Consider the following 19,777-nt stretch of genomic DNA (forward strand, 5'->3'; position numbering starts at 1 on the left):
TAAACACAGCATGTCTTCACAGATAACACTAAACAGGACAAACAATCTAGAAACACAAACTGTTCTTTATTGTTACTTTACACATGAACAGGAATAGTCTCTCATCACCCACATTGGAGTTCATTCAGATCTTCCTCTGAACTCTCACACTTGTATATCTGTCATACAATATCAAATTCGGGTGCATCCTAAAAATCACTTTTTAAAAGAGACTGGAAAACTTTCGTCAGGTCCACACTGCATAAAACTATTTTAATCAGAGCACAAAAATAATATAACTGGACATTTACAGTACGTACGGTTCACTTTGTAAGACACAAATCTTAATTTGGTTATAAATATGCATTTAATCGACCTGGAACATAAGACATAAACCTCCAGTCCTGCTAGACAACATGACGAATTCTATTTGACTTTTGAAGCATATTCATATTATATCCGACTCATCTATGAATAAATCGTAAAGTCTGACAGGAGTTCATGCTGCACAGGAAACTGTTCTCAGAGTGGCACTTTATTAAACACTGCCATCTAGAGGCGGCTCGCTGAAATAAAGTTCCCATGTCTCCTAACATGCCTTTTAAATTTGAATACCATTTTTAAAATATAAAAAAAGATGTGTACCTTAGTCAAGATCACTAAATGGACAGGAAATCGTACATTTATTGTCCTTCTGACAGATCGTACACACAAATCCTGCTATCACAAAATATCTTCAGTAATACAGTTGAAAATGAAACCAAATGTCTATTAAAAGACTCATGACTGGTTTCAGGTTATTATTACAAGTACAGATGTATTCAGCCACTAAGTAAAGCATTTATTGAAGCAAATCAAGGTTTTCTTCCTCATTATATCAATGGTGTGCCTAAAGACCTGAATGATGAAGTTCACAGTGCCCGAAGAAAGCAGGTGTGCACATGGTGTATCCGTGCAGTACAAGTACTATTCGGCGTTGAGGTTTATGTTATGCTATCGTCTCAGAAACAGACAGATGAATAAGTCAAACATCTGAACCTGCACAAAATCAAAGAGACATTTCTTTTCCTGTCTCTATTTACAAAAAAAAAAAATCAATCGCATGATAAAAATAACATACAAGTGCAAAGTTTTGCCTTTTAAAGCTTGATTGCGTGTTTTTAAAACAGTTTAATATTGAGCACTCTCAAAGGGAATCACTGCTACAGTACTTGTTGACACGCTTCAGTCACAAAAGGACAAGGATGTGATAAGAATCAGTGGAAATTGAGAAATATTGACAGGAATCAAGCAGTAGCACATGCATGATGGTGACGAAGAGGATGGTCGTGTCTAAAGTGACACGTTGGCATGAAGACTGAATGACATCACTAAAATCTTTTGTACAGAAAAGCATCAATGTTTCCCTCAAGAAACAAAACACTAAAACCTTCTCATGTAGCTTTAATCTCTGCTAACGATAGCGTAACGCTGGGCTGAGTAAACCTAATAAATACACGTTGCTGCTGAAGTGTCTTTGAGCAAGACAAACATCTGGTATCCAGCTTTGGTTTTCTGTGTCCGTGATGTGAGATATCAGTGTTTGTGTTAGTCCCAGCATCGGAAACATTACCCTCAAAACTGTAATTTCCATTTCTTTTCTCATTGAAACTTACAGAAAACGTTCCTATTTCTTTGTTTGGTCATTTGAGTAAAACTGGCCCATCAAAGCAGTAGTTCCTAAACCTTTATGTCTGGAGTTTATATAAACCTGGGTGTCATTTAACACTATTAATTATACGAAATTGAAGACCATATCTGGTCCGGTAAGCTGACACAACCTGAAAAAATGTATCCGATTGTGCCATAAAATTCTTTATACGACTTTTCCACATATGCAGTCGTACTCCCAAAGACCTGTAAACGGACTTTGCTGTGTAAAATCAGAGGGTTTCCCCTTTAAGATCAGCCTCATACCGGCTCCTAAAGCTACTTGTTTTTGCAGCACCACCACAGGTTTGGTGACTTCAGCACCGGACAGCTCCATGTGATCTCAGAGCCACACTAGTCGCAGCATCTGTCTAAAAAAGAATCATCACTTTCACAGACAATATATCCACAACAGCACGATGACACCTTCAGCACCAACATCCGTCTCAAAAGCACAGACTTGACTTTAGTACAGAAGTAGGAAAGTCCCCAAATCCTATGCTTTGAATTTAAAATGCAGTCACTTAATTACACAACAGTCCAAACTATCTGCCCCTCTAAGTAATGCTGCAGAAAGGGTACAAAGGTGTATCTTATCAGGTGGGATACTTTCATTCATGTTCCAGGGAACCAATAAACAAAAATGTCTCACAGCCAATAGGACGTCAAATCAAAGCTGGCTTCTCTTCCTCATAGTGGCACACTGAACAAGTTGTTCATCAAAGGAGGGAAACCTAGTTTTAAAAATCTGCCCTGGAGAGACGTTGGTAGTGAACCGACCCTTTTCCTGTGATACAGTTATTGTCCCTACGAAGAAGGAGGAGGAGGCAGTGTGTGGCGTACGGTGTTTTCTTTGGAACAAACAGCACTGCAGCACATCAGCTAATAGAGCCTGGCTCCCAGAGGGGAGCTCAATATAGGCCACTTTTCCTCTTCCTCCTCTTGAGCTATTAATACACCCAAACAAAAGAAAAGAGGCTTAATGAGGCAGCAACGGGGAACTCGTGCGAACTAAGTTAGACAAGAGCTCGGCAGTTCAGATCCAAGGATTCTAGCTCTTCACACGGCCGACGGATTCTACTTTGCTGCTTCTGTTGTGGCTGATGCTGTGAGGGCGAGAGTACAGTATATGCACATGGCGCCCTTTTTACGCATTATGTTTGGACCCATTTGGCGAGGCCTTTCTGAAATGGCAAAAAGCAACACAAATAGTGACAAGTGATGCATAGTTTAAAGCATAATAATGTGCTGGATATGGATATTTCAAATCCTATAAAGAATCTCTCAACAAAACACACACTAAGAAAATTGTCTGAGCTAAAAAACATCCAAATGATTTCATCAGTCGGACAAAACACACAGAAACCTTGATGTATGTGAAGCATTTCTTTGCATATTTGCATGAAAGGAAAGATCTCACGCAGCTTAGAGCAGCTACCTTGAAGTTAATGCTTTGGTTCAAGTTCAGAGTGCATTAAAATGGAAGAAGATGAGGGGGTGTGTTTAAATGCACACAGTAGTCCAACTAGTTTGTATCCTGATCAACCAGGAGAAACTGCATCTCGGCAGCTTCACATACTCAACACAAATACCTCCGTACACATCAAACAGAGTACAGTATTTCAAATATCACCATGAAAACAGACTAACACATACTTGCAAAAAACGATTAACAGAGCACGGCGTTTACTTTCCTAACTCTCCTGGCTAACACCAGTATTGTAACATTGGGACATTACAATATTCAGGCTATTGTTAAAAAAAGGGGCTTTTGGTGTTTAAACACCTCAAACAGTAAAACTTCAAAGTCCCGAATTCAATCGGCATATTCAAATGTGCAAGTAAACAAACTTGCATCAAATCAAGTGACAATCTGCCAAAAACGCCCCTAAAAACAAAGTGAAAGAAGAGGTTGATGTTTCAGTTCACATCACGCACCGGGGACCAAATACTAACCAGATATCTGCCTGAAAACGAGAGCTGTCACACAGTGCAAAGATCACCACTTCAGTCATGCAGTACAACATGGTAACTAGAGCAAGGGAGGGTGTCCACAACAAAAGCATCGTTTGTTTGAGGTCTGTCCTCGGGGACTTGGTGTTTCTATCAAGGGTAGATGTTTTGCAGTAGTTTTAAGACTTTGGCCAGTGACACAAGTGGCAACTTTCTGCACTATATGGCATTAAAATGTCCTAATGTATCACCACCCTTAACTCGGAGACTTAAACCTGTCCATTACCTGATTTGATTGCATTTTCTTGGCAAATAAAACGTTCCATTTTCAAACAGTTTGGTTTCATCTGAAAAGGAAGCCTCTTGAAGTTGCCCTTTGGCGTCTTGGATCTCAGAAAACTCAACCTTAAATGCCTTGACGCAATCACCTCGCACTAAGCTGATTGGAACCGCACAAGGCAAATCCACTGCTGGGGTGAACACTGGCTTGAGGATCGGACCGTAGTCCCACATCAGAGGCAAAATGAAATGTAAATATAGCTCTTCTTGTGGGGTCACATCCCCTCAGGCTCAGTACTCCCCATACAACAATATAGAAAACCACACATTTGGCTGAACACACTACATCCACATTTAGTTGTTCCTATAAAAAGATGTTTACTTTTGCTTTTTTTTTTTTATCCTTATGAACGAGGATATTACTTTTTGTTTTGACCACTGGACATAGCTGCAGTTCAATCCCAAAAATTCACCAGCCTCCAATAAAAAAAAGTCCAAAGGACTTTGGTAAACATACATTTGACAACCATTAACCCGTAGCTAATGGTGTTAATCTCTTCTTGCCTTTCAAAGCCTTACAGTGTCTGCATGACTGTGTAACCTACGAGAAGCACTGATGTCTGATGATTAAAGATGAATGAACAACCATGTGGCTACATGGAAACAGTCTTTTGAGCTGATAGGGTAACACTTACACACGTACACAAAAGACTCACTGTATCCACCATTTCTTTTCAGATCAGTCTGAACCATAAATAAGTTAACAATATAGCTTATCATAAATAAATCTTAGTCTGTAAAATTCACATATAAACAACCTGTTGCATCTTGTAGAGAAGTGGGCCGACGTCACGTCTTCTCTCCCTTTGACAACGAAACACAAAGAATCCATGATGTAAACACTACGACTTTCCCTTTAAAACCTCTGGCGGCGTGGACAAAGACAACGGGGCGGACAGAGAGCGAGCTGCGACTTTATGACGAGACCGAAGATGTCTCTCCAGTGTCTGTCTGGGCCTGGGGCAGTAGGGCCGCCCCTTTTCTCATTGTGGACACTGGAGACAACTTCTTCCTGGTCCGGTCCCTGATTGAAACAGTCTGTGTGTGAGAAAGAGAGAGCGAGAGCGAGAGCGAGAGCGAGAGAGAGAGAGAGAGAGAGAGAGAGAGAAATGAAAAGGAATAGGCTATTGCTAGTGAAGGTTGATTGACTGATATTGAGGTGTTGCTGCTCCTGCTGCATGCTTTGGCTTTGGAGACGTGCGGACGTCCATGCAATCGAGCCAGATGCAGAGAGCTGCCAGGGACGGAGAGAGAGAGGAGAGAGCCGTCTCCACGCCGGTCCGAGCCATCCTGTGGGTCGTAAAACTGTCTGAATTTCCCTTTTTCTTTTTCCTCCTCTCGCTGTCTTACTGTCCTTCTGAGAAGTGAAAGGCCGGATGCGCCGGTTGGTGCTCGGAGTCGGTTCCCAGGGCCACGGGCGTGGTGAGAGGCGTGCTGTTGGAAGGCTGCGGCTTGGTGTTGCCCTCTGGGAAAGTCTTCTCCTGCGACTGGGAGGAGGACGACGAGGAACGGGTGCTCTCACTGGAACTGCTGCGGGTCTCTGTGCTGGTACTTGTCTTTTTCATCTTCCTCCTCTTGGCTAGTGGCGCTTTGTCCACCGTTTGCAGGCGGAAACCTTCCCGCTTACATTTGTTGAATGCCTAGGACAAAGAAAAGGGGATTGGTGAGCCAGATGTTTTCCAAGGGATGCACCCATCCTGGGATGCAACTCATGATTATCCTAGTAATTATTTAAAAACACCCGTTTTACTTTGGTTAATTAACATAACGAATCTAATAATAATCTGTGTTTAAGAGTGGCTTTCCGTAAAGTTCATGAGCAGCAGCAGGTTTACAAACGGAAGCCCAAAGTTCCTAACCTGACCTAAAGACTTCCTGACCTACATCTGAAACAAGCACGCACTGCTGGGCCTTTCTTACATTAAAGGTAGCTTTGACGTAAGTGTGGACGGAGGCAGTGGAGGAGCCAAGAATGTCCGGCGTCATGAGTGGGTTAGAGGACAGCTGGCTGTCGTCCTGGAGCCAGGCATTGTAACGCAGGCCGCACATCTTAATCCTCTTGTTTGGGTCCACTGTCAGCAGCTCTGCAGGAACAACACACAGATAATTACCTTCGGTGCTCCAAATACGCGAGTGAGGAGGCGATTTCCTCTTCAGGTAGCTCAGTCGATGTGAGCTACTTTGTGGGTTAAAAGTTCAATCTATGATCCAATTGTTTAGTCAATTGTAACTCTTGGTTACAAGTGGGATTACACCTGTACTTTGTATGTTCTTAATATGGGAGAGACAATGTGTCACGAACACATTCAAATGTAAATGTGCTCTAACCCACAGCTCCAAGGTGACATAACATCTAACTTCCAGCTCAGTTCAAGACTCTGGCGTTAAGAACAAGCCACCAGGTCCATCCTCACCCTGGATCAGGTCCTTGGCCTGCTGGGACACATTCCTCCAGGCCTCGCCTTCAAAGGAGAAGTCTCCCTGCTTGATTTTCGTCATAATTTCCTCAGCGCTGGTGTGGCTCAGGCTCTTCTCCTGACATTGAAAAGGCACCTGCCCAGACAACATGGTGTACTGCAAACAAGAGGACAAACCCCACAATCTGTTTAGTTAAAATGGAAAATGGAATCATTCTGTACAGTCAGTGTGGTGCAGGATATGCTACATGTCGCCTACAATGAGCTGGGAGAGTTTACTGTGTTCTAACTAATCTGCTGTTGGAATAAACACATGCTTTGAAGGAGCTCTTGACCGATCACGACTGTCCACGATATTCCACTGTTATGCTGCATGTTGCTGGCCGTGGCTGAGCCAGCACTGAACAGAAGAGCGCTCTGTGCTCAGATGAGTGAACAGGATGCGCTCACCTTGGCCCACTTACATCTGATTTGTCATTATAATGACAGGGGTTGGGAACAGCCCTTTTGGCAGTCCTGAACGCTCCCTCCCTCTCTGTGTCGGCTCACTTTGCTTCCAGGGCTTTGTGCACACGGCTTGTCAGTACCCATTTCGTCAAAGCTCCATGAGGCACACTACTCTCATATCCCCCCCAGGGGGCGTCGGTGTGAACTTGCACAGAGAGCCCAGATTGTGTTCGGATGACCGGCCAAGTACAGAGATCTCTCTCGACTCTCTGCACTCTCCTTTGAATTTTCCTCCTCTACACAGAGAAAGGTTGGATTAAGACGACGTCTCCGCTTTGGGGAAGTAACGTGTCGTATTAGTGCCGTGTTTAACCAGCTCTGAGAGCCGGGCCGATTGCTCTTCGCTCCGTGGTGAGCGTTAAACTGTGTCAGCTCACCACAGGATGCTGAAGGTTGTCGCGCTAAACAAGAGAGGGAGATGAATATCATGCAAATACGAATAAACAGAACATGCATACATTACATGTGTGCATTCAGACGCTGTATGGAGCTCATGCTTAAACAGTAATTTGGTTTTAGAAATGCTTTGGTTAACATTCAAAGTGGCTCAGAGCTGAGGATTTTTTTTTTTTTTTTTTTTTTAAATATACATTGATATAATCAGGTCACTTTCCTGCAGCATTGTGGAACGTGGTAGGCTAAAGTAGGCCTGAGCTAGCTATCAAATAACGATGCTCCTGAATAGAGCTAATCAAGGATCTATTATTCAAGCCTACTCCTGACTGAACATCAGTGTCTTCAAACTGAAGGCATCATTCTGATGAGGGGCTTAAGCTTCCTCAGTAGCTTTTAACCTGATCATTCAAAAAGCCTAATTTAAACATGATGCATATTATGAATTATAAAATGTTAATACACTCTGGTTTTTAAAAGTTAAATCCCATTCTCTTTGCATAAATGTTTGCAGATTTGTTTCTCAAGCAAAGCAACATCTCTGACCATTAATCATTTGGATTGTTTACAATCTTTGTTCAAATTGCTGTAACATAAAATACTTAACGGGCGGCTGCTTTGATTATTTCCCATGGGGATGATGTGGAGTTAATAATGAATGATTCTCCATCAGTTCAGATTTGATGTTAACCGGAGCAGGGCTCTGGTGTCCCACACTCACTCACCAGAATGACCCCCAGACTCCACAGGTCACAGGACTCATCATAGCCGTCGTAATTGAGTATCTCTGGTGCTGCGTACTGCAGGGTGAAGCAGGGAGTCTTCAGGAGCTGATTGTCTGGTGGTTTGAGGCGAGCAAAGCCGAAGTCTATGATTTTTATCTCCGAGTTCTCACTCTCGTCTGTGAAGAGCAGGTTCTACGAAGCAATTGGAGACACGAACAGCAATCATTTCTTTCTGCTCGGTAAAACTGGTCCGCTCAAGAGTGAACCAAATTAGACATCAAGACTTGTCTGACCAGGTACTTTTGACCCACGTTAGGGTCAAACAATTTTACTCTTGTTTTGTGGAAGATTGCAGAGTCAGAATGGCAATACGACACATCATAACAAGTTCAGAGAAACACAGTCATTCCTTTTTAAAAGCTTATGATCCAGTGTGTCTGTATTCATAAAAAAAAAACACAGACAGACAGAAAACAATGTTGAGCAGCAGTCCTGCTGAGTGCGTGTCCAATACCTCCGGTTTAAGGTCCCTGTGCACCACTCCGACGTCGTGCATGTGACTGACGGCCGACACCAGTTTTCTCATGATGCGGCTGGCCTCCGTTTCGCTGAAATGCTGCTTCCTGCGGATCCTCTCCAGCAGCTCCCCTCCACCGAGCAGCTCCAGAACCAGGAACGTGTGGAGCTACAGCAAACACACAGGAGCACACACACTACATTTACACTTCTCACCAACCTCTGTTACACTCAATTGTAACCCATATACTCCGATATCCTCTGAAATTGCTTTTACAGCTTGAAGTGCATGTTGGAAGCAGCTGAATCTTAACGTGTGAAATGGTGGATGAGAATTTTTCTGTTGCATAATAAATATAAAGAGAAAAAATAAAAAAGCCCATTCCTGATGTTGAGATCAAACCATAATGGTATTGAGTAAAAGTGAAAGTGGGAAGGGAATAATGTGTCTGGGCGGCGGGGTAGAGTTTCTCATTAGCGCTGGGCTTTGGGAACAAAAGCAGGAATCGGTTGAGGCGAAGCGAGGCAGCGCTGCTTTGATCTGGGTCACAGGCCTCTGAGGTACAGTAATAACCCCACTGAGCTCATCAGGACTAAAGTGGTGCTCCTGGGCTTGAAGGACCGGGGCTAATGAACCTGTACACAGTCAGCCACACGGACGCACCATCGCAATAACCGAGGTAAGCTACGGTTTGAACACATGCACACTTAGTTTGGTTCGAGTGTGCGGCTCGATTAGCAACACGAGTAAATCTAGGTTGTTTCTGTTTGGTGGCAAGAAATGGACGTTTGAACAGCTGCAGTTTAAAAATACCTTTAGTGTGAAACATCGAGCACACGGGGAGATGTTTATAGGACAATGCATGGAGAGATAAAGAAAGACCTCGAGGGCTTCTAGCATCTCCATTAATCTGCCTTGTTCCAGTTCCAGGACTTGTTAAAGCTGCAGTCTCAACAGGCTCCAACAGAATTCACGGTCACAGTTGTATCCGCAGCGGTGAACCTTACCTGGTCGTGGTAAATTTCATGTAACTTGACAATGTTAGGGTGGCCATCACAGAGCTTCAGGGCCGCCATTTCCCGCTGAGTCTGTGCCTCCATCCTACAGCAAACACACGCAGGAAGCCAGATCACGGTCACGAAATACAACGTAAACACACGCACACACGAAGTCAGTATAATGTAAGAAGAGAAGCTAAAGCAGAGTTTAGAAAAGAAAACAGAATATTACCTTTCTACTTGTTGTATGACATTTGTACAGTACAACAGTGAGTTGTGTGGGCCGGGCATTTTGTTCTGCTTTGTTCTTTTCCCACAAGGTTCAGTTCTCAAATTCTGACATTTTTGATTTCAGAGTCATTTCTATCCTTTGTAAAGTGCAGTTTTGCTCTGCTGATTGTTTTCACCCCGACACGGACATATTGGGCTCACGCGTTTGTGTCCGGTGGATTGCCTCAGTGAGGCTCACTCTTATTAGAGCCATAATATGCGAGTGTTGGAGTGTAGTGTAGGACTGCAGTCAACACACACGATCAAAGCTTGTTGTTTTTTTAGCAGTTTACAGCAAAAATAAACAGGTTTGTGAGCAGAGATGCATTTACATATATTCAACCCACGTCTGGCAACATTTAACAGACTAATAAGGCAAATAAAATCAGAGAAATGTGACATTATTTAGCGTTCATCAAATTAAGACCCCAAACTAATTTTATATACTTTGAAAGATTGTGTTTAGAGAAGGCTGATAAGGGTCCAAGTTCTGCCAGGGGGAGGTGGAGGGTGGCCGACTGATTTATCCAGTGAAACTATAAACATGACACAGCCAGAAGCATCGGAGTAGACAAACACAGCGGAGCAGGCAGGATGTGAGTTTGTACCTCTTGCTGACGATCTTGACTGCGTATTTCTGTCCGGTCTTCTTGTGTGTGCACGGTCTGCAGATGGAGAAGCTGCCCTCTCCTAAAGCACTGTCCTTCAGGTCCATCTCATAACTCACATAGAACAGTGAGTCCTGCAGAGCAACAGCGGACCAAAACAAGATGTTTGGTGAAATAAACATTTAAAAACGGAAATCACCAAAGGGTTCCATAATTACAAATGGCCTCAATGTTGTGAGGTCTTTCATTAAAGTATAGTTAAATAAAGTTAAATAAAGACTTTGCACACTCTGATTGCAGTTTTCATCGTTTCTTTAAAGAATACTGGAACTACTGCCGCTTACATTACATAAATCACTTCTCTTGATATTCCATATTATGTCTCTTTCTCTACACAAAGATTCATACAGGTGAGGAATAAACGTCTTCTTAAATTGAAGTCTGATCTAGAGTTCTTATTTACAGCATTTATATTAAACATGCCACCTAATTCAATAACTACTGAACAGCCTGAAACCTGGAGTCTCTTAACTGCTGCGTCTCTGCTTTTTTAAATTTTCTTAAGACGTTTATCACCACCCAGCGATCTGCAGCAGTCCATGAAATCCATTTCAGGGAGCAACCCAGTACACTTCTCTTGTTGTGCAACGTTCTGAAGTTTCAGTTGCACACAAAAGAGAAACGTGGAAGTGACAAATGTATGGAATGTATGAAAATCTAGATTATCCAGATCTGTACTAAGATATTAAAGATCACTGCAAGACAAGTAGCTGTTCAGCAGCTTCCTGTTTGTGACAGAGAATGGCATAAAAACATGTAGAGCACGGTGAGCTGAGGCCTTTTTGGAATTGTGAGCACATTTGGAGCACATTGTTCCCCGACTGCATGGCTGAAACTTCCCTTTTAATTTGAATTAAACATTGCTGAGAGGTTTTTGGCTGAAAAGCATTAAAAAGATTAATTATAATCCTGACCACCAATATACCAAATTTGATAATAAATCTTGAAAAACAGCACAGTTTGCAGAAGGTACCCAGGATGTTGATGATAAGATTGGAACCCAATGAACCCACAAAAGGCAGCGCTCTGCTACCTTCTACACAAGTGCATTACGTTGAACAGAAACCACAAGTGCATTGATCAACAAGCATCGTTAAATAAACAGGGCCGTTCCTGAAAACTGAGTAAAACAAGTACAGTAGGAAAAAAAAGGTTTGAGTGGAGAGAAGGAGGAAAAAATATCATCTGTCTGTGACAGCAGCCATTAGCGTAAGTGTGTTTGTGCCGGGGGATCCAAGTCCATTCATCTTACCTTCATCATGGCGCTTCGGGCCACCGCAGCAGAGCCCGGCCTCTCGGAGCCTCCGCACAGCTGGACAGGGTCGTCCATCACCACATTCCTCTTGAACAGGATGGAGGGGGCCATGAAAGAGTAGCCCTGCACACAGGAACACATGAACTCAAAATGAGGGTCGGACTATAAGGACAGAGGGAAATGAAACAACCAATGCTGCAGTTTACAGCCTCAGAAATAGCTTGAAGCATTAAAATCCTCCTGATTACACTATATGTTATACATTACAGTCATTTATAGACACTTAATGTGCTTTATATAGTTCCATATTTACAGTAAAACTTGTTTTTCTTCAGATGTTTCTATATCAAACCAGCCTGTCAGCTCCACAAATAACCCAATTCTGTAAACGTGTGAGTGACAGTGGCTGTCCAGCTGTTCCTATTGTTAGACCTGTCATTGTGGAGCGCTGCCTGCTTAATTCCAGCTGTGGGGAACCCAAAGCTTTGAGATGGCATTAATCTCTCTCCCCCCCCCCCCCCGCCCCCGACACACACACAGCTGTTTGGTATGTAGTGACAGCCATGGATGGACGGAAGGATGGGTGGTGAATGAATGAGATGCCCTAAATTGCCGGGCTTGAATATTTGATTGCTCTGCTGTGAAATTACATCTTGGCGCTCTTAATGCAATTTTAATTTTGTTTTGTGAGGCACCGTGGGGGAGCAAGTGCACGATTTAAAATTGGGATTGCTGTCGTTATCTCAGAGATTGCTAGGCTTGCAAATTATAAAGAACCCAACATTTCAGACTATGTGAATGGCAGCTGAGAGCGAAAAAAAGCCAAGATGAAGTTGGCAATCAAAGACTGAAGGCGTAACCGAGACAGACGTGGTGATGCTCTCAAAGTGTAACCTTTTATTCCACGAGAGAAGCCCGTTAATGGATCTATTGATCTGCCGAGCTCAAGCATCCAGAAGGCAATCAGAGTTGAAATTTCATGCAATACATCAGACAGCCATCAGCTGGCACAGAGTTGTGGGCCATATTATGGTTCAAAGCTACATCAAAAATAGTCATTCACATCTGCTACTTCAATAAGAGCTGCATATGGCAGCAATTACTTCAATAAAAGACTCTTTAGTCAATTTGAAATACCAGTGCACACAGACAGACTCATGTTGACTTACAGCAACCTTTTGAGGACATTCAAAACTTCACTTGATTACTTGAATTGCTCTGGAGTATGACAAATATAGTCGCAGACAAAAAGTGGATAATGTATAATGCAATTTTTCATCCGTGTCAACATCTCACACGGCCTGCTACCGAAGCCCAGACGAAACACGAGCACAAAGCAGATATAGGTGGCGTCCTGTGCAATGACCTGCAGGGATCAAACACTTCATAAGATCAAGATCTTCATAAGATCAAGATCTTCATAGGATCAAACACTGCAAAGCAATGTTCCTCTATGTAAACAACTAAACAATGAAACACAAACCCAGAACTCCCACCTGAAAGATGCGGTCACAGTTCTGAGGCAGCGCTGCGGGAGAGTAGGTGGGGTCCATCTCTGTGAACTCCTCTGCAAAGTTGCTGACATCCAGCTCATCTCGAATCACCGGCTTAAACGGGGCAGGCACCTTCTTAGCTGCCAAGTCCTCCCAGTTTATTTTCTAAAGTGAGTTTAGAAAAAGAAAAACATTGTGGCTCATCCCCCATCCGTATTAACCTAGCTTATACAAACACTCAGTCTTTCCTAAATGCTACTCACTCAAAAGCAGCCCTGTTATGTGGAGTAACAGCCCACCCTGCCACTTACGTTTTCTAAATATTGTGAAATATTCAAGACAAGCAATGAGCTCCACCTGGTAAAACGGGTGTTTTTTGACATTCTCCGCTCCATTAGGACTCGAGCCCAGTCTCTTCTTTGGATCTTTGACGAGGAGTCGCTGGATGAGGTCTTTGGCCAGAGGTCCCATATCTTTGGGGAACGGAGGGTCCTTTTTTAAAATCCTCCTGTGACGTGTGAGACAGACATAGTCAGTGTTGCAGAGTGATTTAACAGAAGGTTGGCTGAAACCTGTGGCTGACGATCAGGGAGAATCCATACTTGGCAATGTCTGTGTGCGAGTTCTCATTTCCATCAACGGTGAAGGGTGATCCGCCAGTCAAAAGCTCATACATCAACACGCCGAGGCTCCACCAGTCCACCGCCTGGAATGCATGAAAGCAACCAGCCGTGACTTTGGTTTAACAGACGAAACGAAGAAATCTCACTGGAGAGCTCACGCATTCAGGGATACAGAGCGGAGAGCCTGGGCTGCTTGATTTGATCAAACAGATGACAGCATAAAACATAAAACTACAAATTACCTTGTCATGTCCAGACTCTCCTCCTTCCACAATTTCTGGAGCCATATATTCAATGGTGCCACAGACAGAAAACGCCCGTTCCACCTGTTTTAACAAAGGGACAAATTAAAAGACACACCTTAGAATCAAAATATGACAAAAGAAAATTCTTAGTGCCTATGCCTGCAAGAGGGCGGGACTTTGTGTTCACATTTCAAGTAGTGAATATATAAGAAAAATAATCTTTGCCAATGTCTTATGAGGAAGGAACTGCATTCATCAAGTTTGTTCAACCTCAAGGATCCAAACAATGCGTTTTGGTGACTGACACACACACACACACACACACACACACACACACACACACACACACACACACACACACACACACACACACACACACACACACACACACACACACACACACACACACACACACACACACACACACACACACACACACACACACACACACACACACACACACACACACACACACACACACACACACTACCTGATCAAATTCTTTACTGAGGCCAAAGTCTGTGAGAACTATATGACCGCTTGAATCCAGCAGAACATTCTCAAGTTTCAGGTCCCGGTAGACAATCCCAAGCTGCGAAAAGAAAGCGACAGCGGGGCAGTGAAACACAAAGCATGTGCACATCAATAGATGACGTGTTGGATGTGTTGAATCTGGGGGTTACCTTGTGTAGATGTTCTAGCGCCGACACAATCTCTCCACTGTACAAAGCAACTTCTAGCTCCTTAAATCGCACATTTTGCACCAAATGTGTGAAGAGCTCCCCGCCATTTACATAATCTACAACAAAGGATATCATGCATGTCACGTTTCATCCAAAATAATATGCGGGTTAATTATTTTACAGGGAAGTGCAAATACTTCTTTTAAAATTCAGTTTACAAATTCATTCAGTTGGTGAAAACCCATTTTGGGGGAAAGACAATCAGTCTTTTCATTTTTCTTGTACAAGCATAGCACAGAAGGCAGTTTCCTATAAAACATCCTCACCGAGAATGAGGTGCAGCTTGGTATCCGTCTGGAAGGCGTAGTGAAGTGTGACGAGGAATGGCGACTGGCGAATGTGCTCCAGGACTTGCCGCTCGGTCCGTGTGTGTTCGGCAGTCTTTGCCTTTTGTACAATGGTGGCCTTCTTCAAAACCTTCATGGCATACAGCTTCCCAGCATCATGACCACTCACTTTCCTCACCAGGAACACCTTGCCATATGCTGGTGGTTCAAATAAACAAGGACAGACCATTAAAACACACACACAATACTGGATGCCAGACTGGCATGCAAATGATCAACTAAATGTGACCTTCTGGTAAACACAGAGAGGGACTAAAGTGAAAATATTCACTCACCTCCTGTCCCGAGGACCTTTAATAGCTCAAAGTTTTCAATGCCCACCCTCTCTACGTGGCCTGTCAGGTTGGCTGAAATCAGAGGAGAAACAAAATATTACAAGATAATGAGATGAACCACTCAATTCATATGAAAAAAGAAGGATACGATACAAAAGAACATTAAATAACGAACATAATGTTACAGTATGTCACTGTAGATGGATTCATTATTGGGTTATTCCCTCACAGAAAATGATGTGAGAGGGGACATACTCACATCTGTACAAAATGACACAATATTAATGAGTAGTTGCAAGCAAAGAATAATAATGAAATATTTCCATATTAAGTATTTTAGCATTCACTAAACCAAAACATTAAAGATATGAGTAGGTACAAGTAGTCGACGCAGATTGGATTATAAGTGAAGGGTCGGATTCATAAACAATACTGAAGTCTTTAGACCACCTCTAGTCCTGGTCCTCTACAGTATACAGCTGTTACAGCCAGCCTCTGGTCACAATCAGTGAAGAAAGACTATTGAACACTGTGACACAGCCAAGTTGTAAATACATTCGAAACGGATCAGCCGTTTTAAGCTGTGGTTGCCAAAAGCTGGACACCAATAGGCCCGTTACATCACCTTACAGTCCTGTACTGTACTTTTTGTAACCGGTGCCCGTGCTATAAATAATGTATTCTTCTATTTCTTTTGATACAAAGAGACTCTCAGCCATGACGCTTTGAGGCAAATGAAGTCAAACTCTGCAAAGCAAAAAGGTTGCAGAGGTGAGCTTTAAACTGGAGGATCAGCGATTTAAAACATGGGACAAGTTAGGAAAGTCTGAGTGGTGGCAGAATAAATGCATAGCCAACAGTAACAGACTGAGTATGTTGCACAGGTGAATTTGTTTAACTGTAAAAATATGCAAATGCTGCAGAGACAACCCCGTGCATAATCAGTAAACTTCCTTCATGTAAACAAAGATCTAAAAAACAGTATGTGATCATCTTCCATGCAACTGCAGGCAAACTTGCAACATTAACGAGCAAAAAAATTGTAATTATCTTCCATCAGCGATCTACAGCGAAGTCAGCACACACTGTGAGTGACTCCTGGCGTCTTTCTAAATCATGGTTTCCTCGTACGGATGACTGAGCATAGCACGCTCTCAGACATGCATGTCCTTTGTAGTGAACACATCCATTCTGTCTCACGCTGTGAAAATAGGCTACTGAGCAATTAAAGCGGCTGATTTAATCCTTTTCCGCTGCTTCTCCCGTCGCGCACGAGAAGAAATGCTGCAACCATTAGACACTTTGAGTTCATACTGTATCATTTCAAAACAACAACAACACTGTCCTTCAGATCTGAGGTCAAGGGTTTAGGTTGCATAACACCCTTGTCAAGCTCATCTGCCAAGTATATTAATAGACCGACAGAGGTGTCCAACCAGATGATTTCCTTACTGTTGGACAAGAGGTGTCTCTTCAGTCTACAGAATAGAAATGACACCTCAAAATAAAAAGCTTACCTTGAATAACGTATTTTGGTTTGTGTGATTGAACTTAAAAAACCCAACATCTAAAAGGCAACTCAATATATTTGTATTGTGCAAAAGCATCAACACAACTATGATTAATCAAACCATACAATTATGTCCCCTGTCATATATTTTTCCAATTTTCCAATCAAAAATCCTATGATATGTAGCCGGAAGATTACGATAAATGAATGGGCTTAGTAGCTATCTTTTTTAACTTGCTGTATTGTCACAGGTAAGTCAAATGAGAGCAGGGTACACCAAAGCAGGGTTAAGTTGATCCAGCAGCTATGTATGCTGTGTAAATTCTAAAGAAACGAGAAAAAACGAGTAACAACTAGACTGACTGCATATTTAGGGCAGGACAGTGAATGGGGGTGCAGCATAGTCATGTTGCAGCCTGAACAGCAGCACTGTGTCATTATAAAGCAACTTAATTCAGCAGCCCTCTGCAGTCAAAACAACCACCTTCACTCATAACTAGTTAGGAAATGTAATATAACTTCCTGTTGATTCACTTAAGACACATGTTTTGAGATGCCAAAATAAAAGCCAGTAGGATTCAGCACAGCTGTCACATGTTTACCTGGAGCATGGTGTTGAAGAAATAAATCTATCTACCATCATTTCGAGAAGCAAAACTGCCTTGGTTGATGTGCACCTCTGCCCTCTTATGATTTGCAGAATGAAACCAAGCTAACATTTACTCTGCAGACTTGACAGCACTGCAGCTGACTGCTCTTCGTTGGCTGAGGAGAAGTTAGCTGTGACTGCTAACAGATCAGGCAAAAAAACTGCCAAAAGCCAACTAATATTAACGTTAGTAATTAACGTTAAGTAAAGGCGTTCACAGTAGCATAAACTGGCATGATGACATGCTTTATAGCAGAGTTACACGTCAACAATTAAGTTAGCTTTAGCTAATGTTATGTAGGTTACTTGGGTTTACCACGGTTGGCAGTTAGCTTAGCTAACATAAGTAAAACGGTTAGGTGACGTTAGTTTGCGTGAGATAGCAGTACGTTAGCCTAACGAGTAATAAGGACAGTCGGCTAACGTTAGCCTTGCTTGAGTAGCGTTAACGTTACTCACTATAAATGCCCGTTGACAGTGACAGTTGCCTCTCTTACAAGCTAGCCAGCTAGCGTTAACAATATCCCTGCGGGTGCACGTGTCGCCCGACAGATACATTAACAACCTCATCAAAAAGTTTAGCTCGCAGATAACTTACCATTTTTCAGCTCGTGTTTCACAGTAAAGAGGTCACCTTCTCTGGAAGATCCCTCCATCGGGGATGGCATCGTAATTTCCTGCTCCAGTTATGTTCAAAGATATGCGTCTCAGACAAGGTTACGTTCACTACTTTGCAATAATAATTTGCAACAAATTAATTAGCAAGTAAAGAGAGTTAAACGCCTGTTACTGAGGCGCCACATTTAACCAATATATGGGCAGAATGTGGCTGCTAAACCTAGCAGCAAGCAAGCCCAAAGGAAACACTTGCTTCTTCCAGTACACCGACACTACCACTACCTTCGCAACCAGACGGTTCCTCTTCGCTGATTGGTGTTGCTATGTGAAGATCTGACCTCTGATTGGCTCGTTTCATGTTAGCGACAAATGGTCCCGCCCTCCTCAATAGACTGGCGCTGACTTCACTTGTGTACATGCTCCTGTCAAAAGTCAGACATGCGACACATTTAAGTGCAATAATTGTGCATTAAATAAAAGTTATAGATAGATAGATAGATAGATAGATACTTTATTAATCCGGCAAGGGGAGATTTGTTCGCTACAGCAGCATTATAATACAGGTAAGCAATCAAAGTAACAGAGTAAAAAAAAAAAAAGATTGAGTATAAAAATACACAAAAATAACAGAGTAAAAAATATTAAAAGTAAAAAATGCACAATACATACAATGAAATAGAATAATATTAAATTAACTAACTAAACAGTAGTGCAAAGTTTAAATTAACTAACTAAACAGTAGTGCAAAGTTTAAATTAACTAAATAAACGGTAGTGCAAAGTTAAATTAACTAGTGCAAAGTTTAAATTAACTAACTAAACAGTAGTGCGAAGATTTTTTAACCAACAACAAACAAACATCTGAGGTACCAGAGATTAGTTCATAGTCATAAATTGAAGTGGATTTAGTTATTTTCCTTTTTTGTTTGTTTTTTGCTGTTTCATTTTCCGTAAATTTTTTTGTGTGAGGCAACAGTGAGATGTGTTAATTTAGCAGATAGTTTCATAAGCTTTTGAGAAAAAAAAAAAAAAGCTAAATAATGCAAAGTGTTGCTGACTAACCAGACTGAAGCTTTATCATCAATCTATAGTCATCCTTGTCCATCCTTAAACCTGGAGTAATCTTCTGGGACACTCAGAGATATCCCAAAGAGAGGTCAACGTAATGTAGTTCACCACTTTGTACACAGGGTGTCACCTTTGTATTGTATTCGATGCAGGGATCAGGAAGGAACTTTCACATTTTTTAGACTTTCTATATATCTTTTTCTGTTTTTGGGAAATATTGGATAACCTCTTTGGGGATCAAGCTGACACCTAGATATCTGAATCATGAAAAAGCCAAATTATTAGAAATGGATTTTTTGGAGTACACTCATGGTTTTGTGATACAATGATCTTCCTATTTTTAAAAATGTTGTGCAGTCAGTCTGCTTGTATTTGCCTTTTGCTTAATTTTGTATGTAAAGGAAATCTCAAGTCTGGAATCTCAACTGTGTGGCTGCAGAGACCTGCTGAATAAATATCTATATTTGTGAGAAACAACTTGCAGGTCAAAAAACTAA

The 19,777-nt window shown here is 42.1% G+C and overlaps 1 protein-coding gene across 1 annotated transcript; it reads right to left on the bottom strand.

Moving 5' to 3' along the window:
* Positions 1 to 47: 47 nt before the first annotated feature.
* On the bottom strand, positions 48 to 18,504 carry rps6ka5 (ribosomal protein S6 kinase, polypeptide 5). The gene is made up of 17 exons (XM_076107762.1): positions 18,194 to 18,504; positions 15,437 to 15,508; positions 15,081 to 15,299; positions 14,755 to 14,870; positions 14,562 to 14,663; positions 14,069 to 14,152; positions 13,806 to 13,909; positions 13,561 to 13,711; positions 13,207 to 13,368; positions 11,708 to 11,833; positions 10,396 to 10,529; positions 9,527 to 9,620; positions 8,517 to 8,687; positions 8,003 to 8,194; positions 6,375 to 6,534; positions 5,881 to 6,044; positions 48 to 5,600 (listed from the first exon to the last, which is right to left on the bottom strand). The coding sequence occupies exons 1-17, from the start codon at positions 18,261 to 18,263 to the stop codon at positions 5,307 to 5,309; spliced, it is 2,415 nt and encodes an 804-aa protein (XP_075963877.1). The 5' UTR covers positions 18,264 to 18,504; the 3' UTR covers positions 48 to 5,306.
* Positions 18,505 to 19,777: the final 1,273 nt, after the last annotated feature.

This window comes from Anarhichas minor, unplaced genomic scaffold (assembly GCF_050575085.1).
Source record: "Anarhichas minor isolate MPS153535 unplaced genomic scaffold, ASM5057508v1 ptg000040l, whole genome shotgun sequence".
NCBI lineage: Eukaryota > Metazoa > Chordata > Actinopteri > Perciformes > Anarhichadidae > Anarhichas > Anarhichas minor.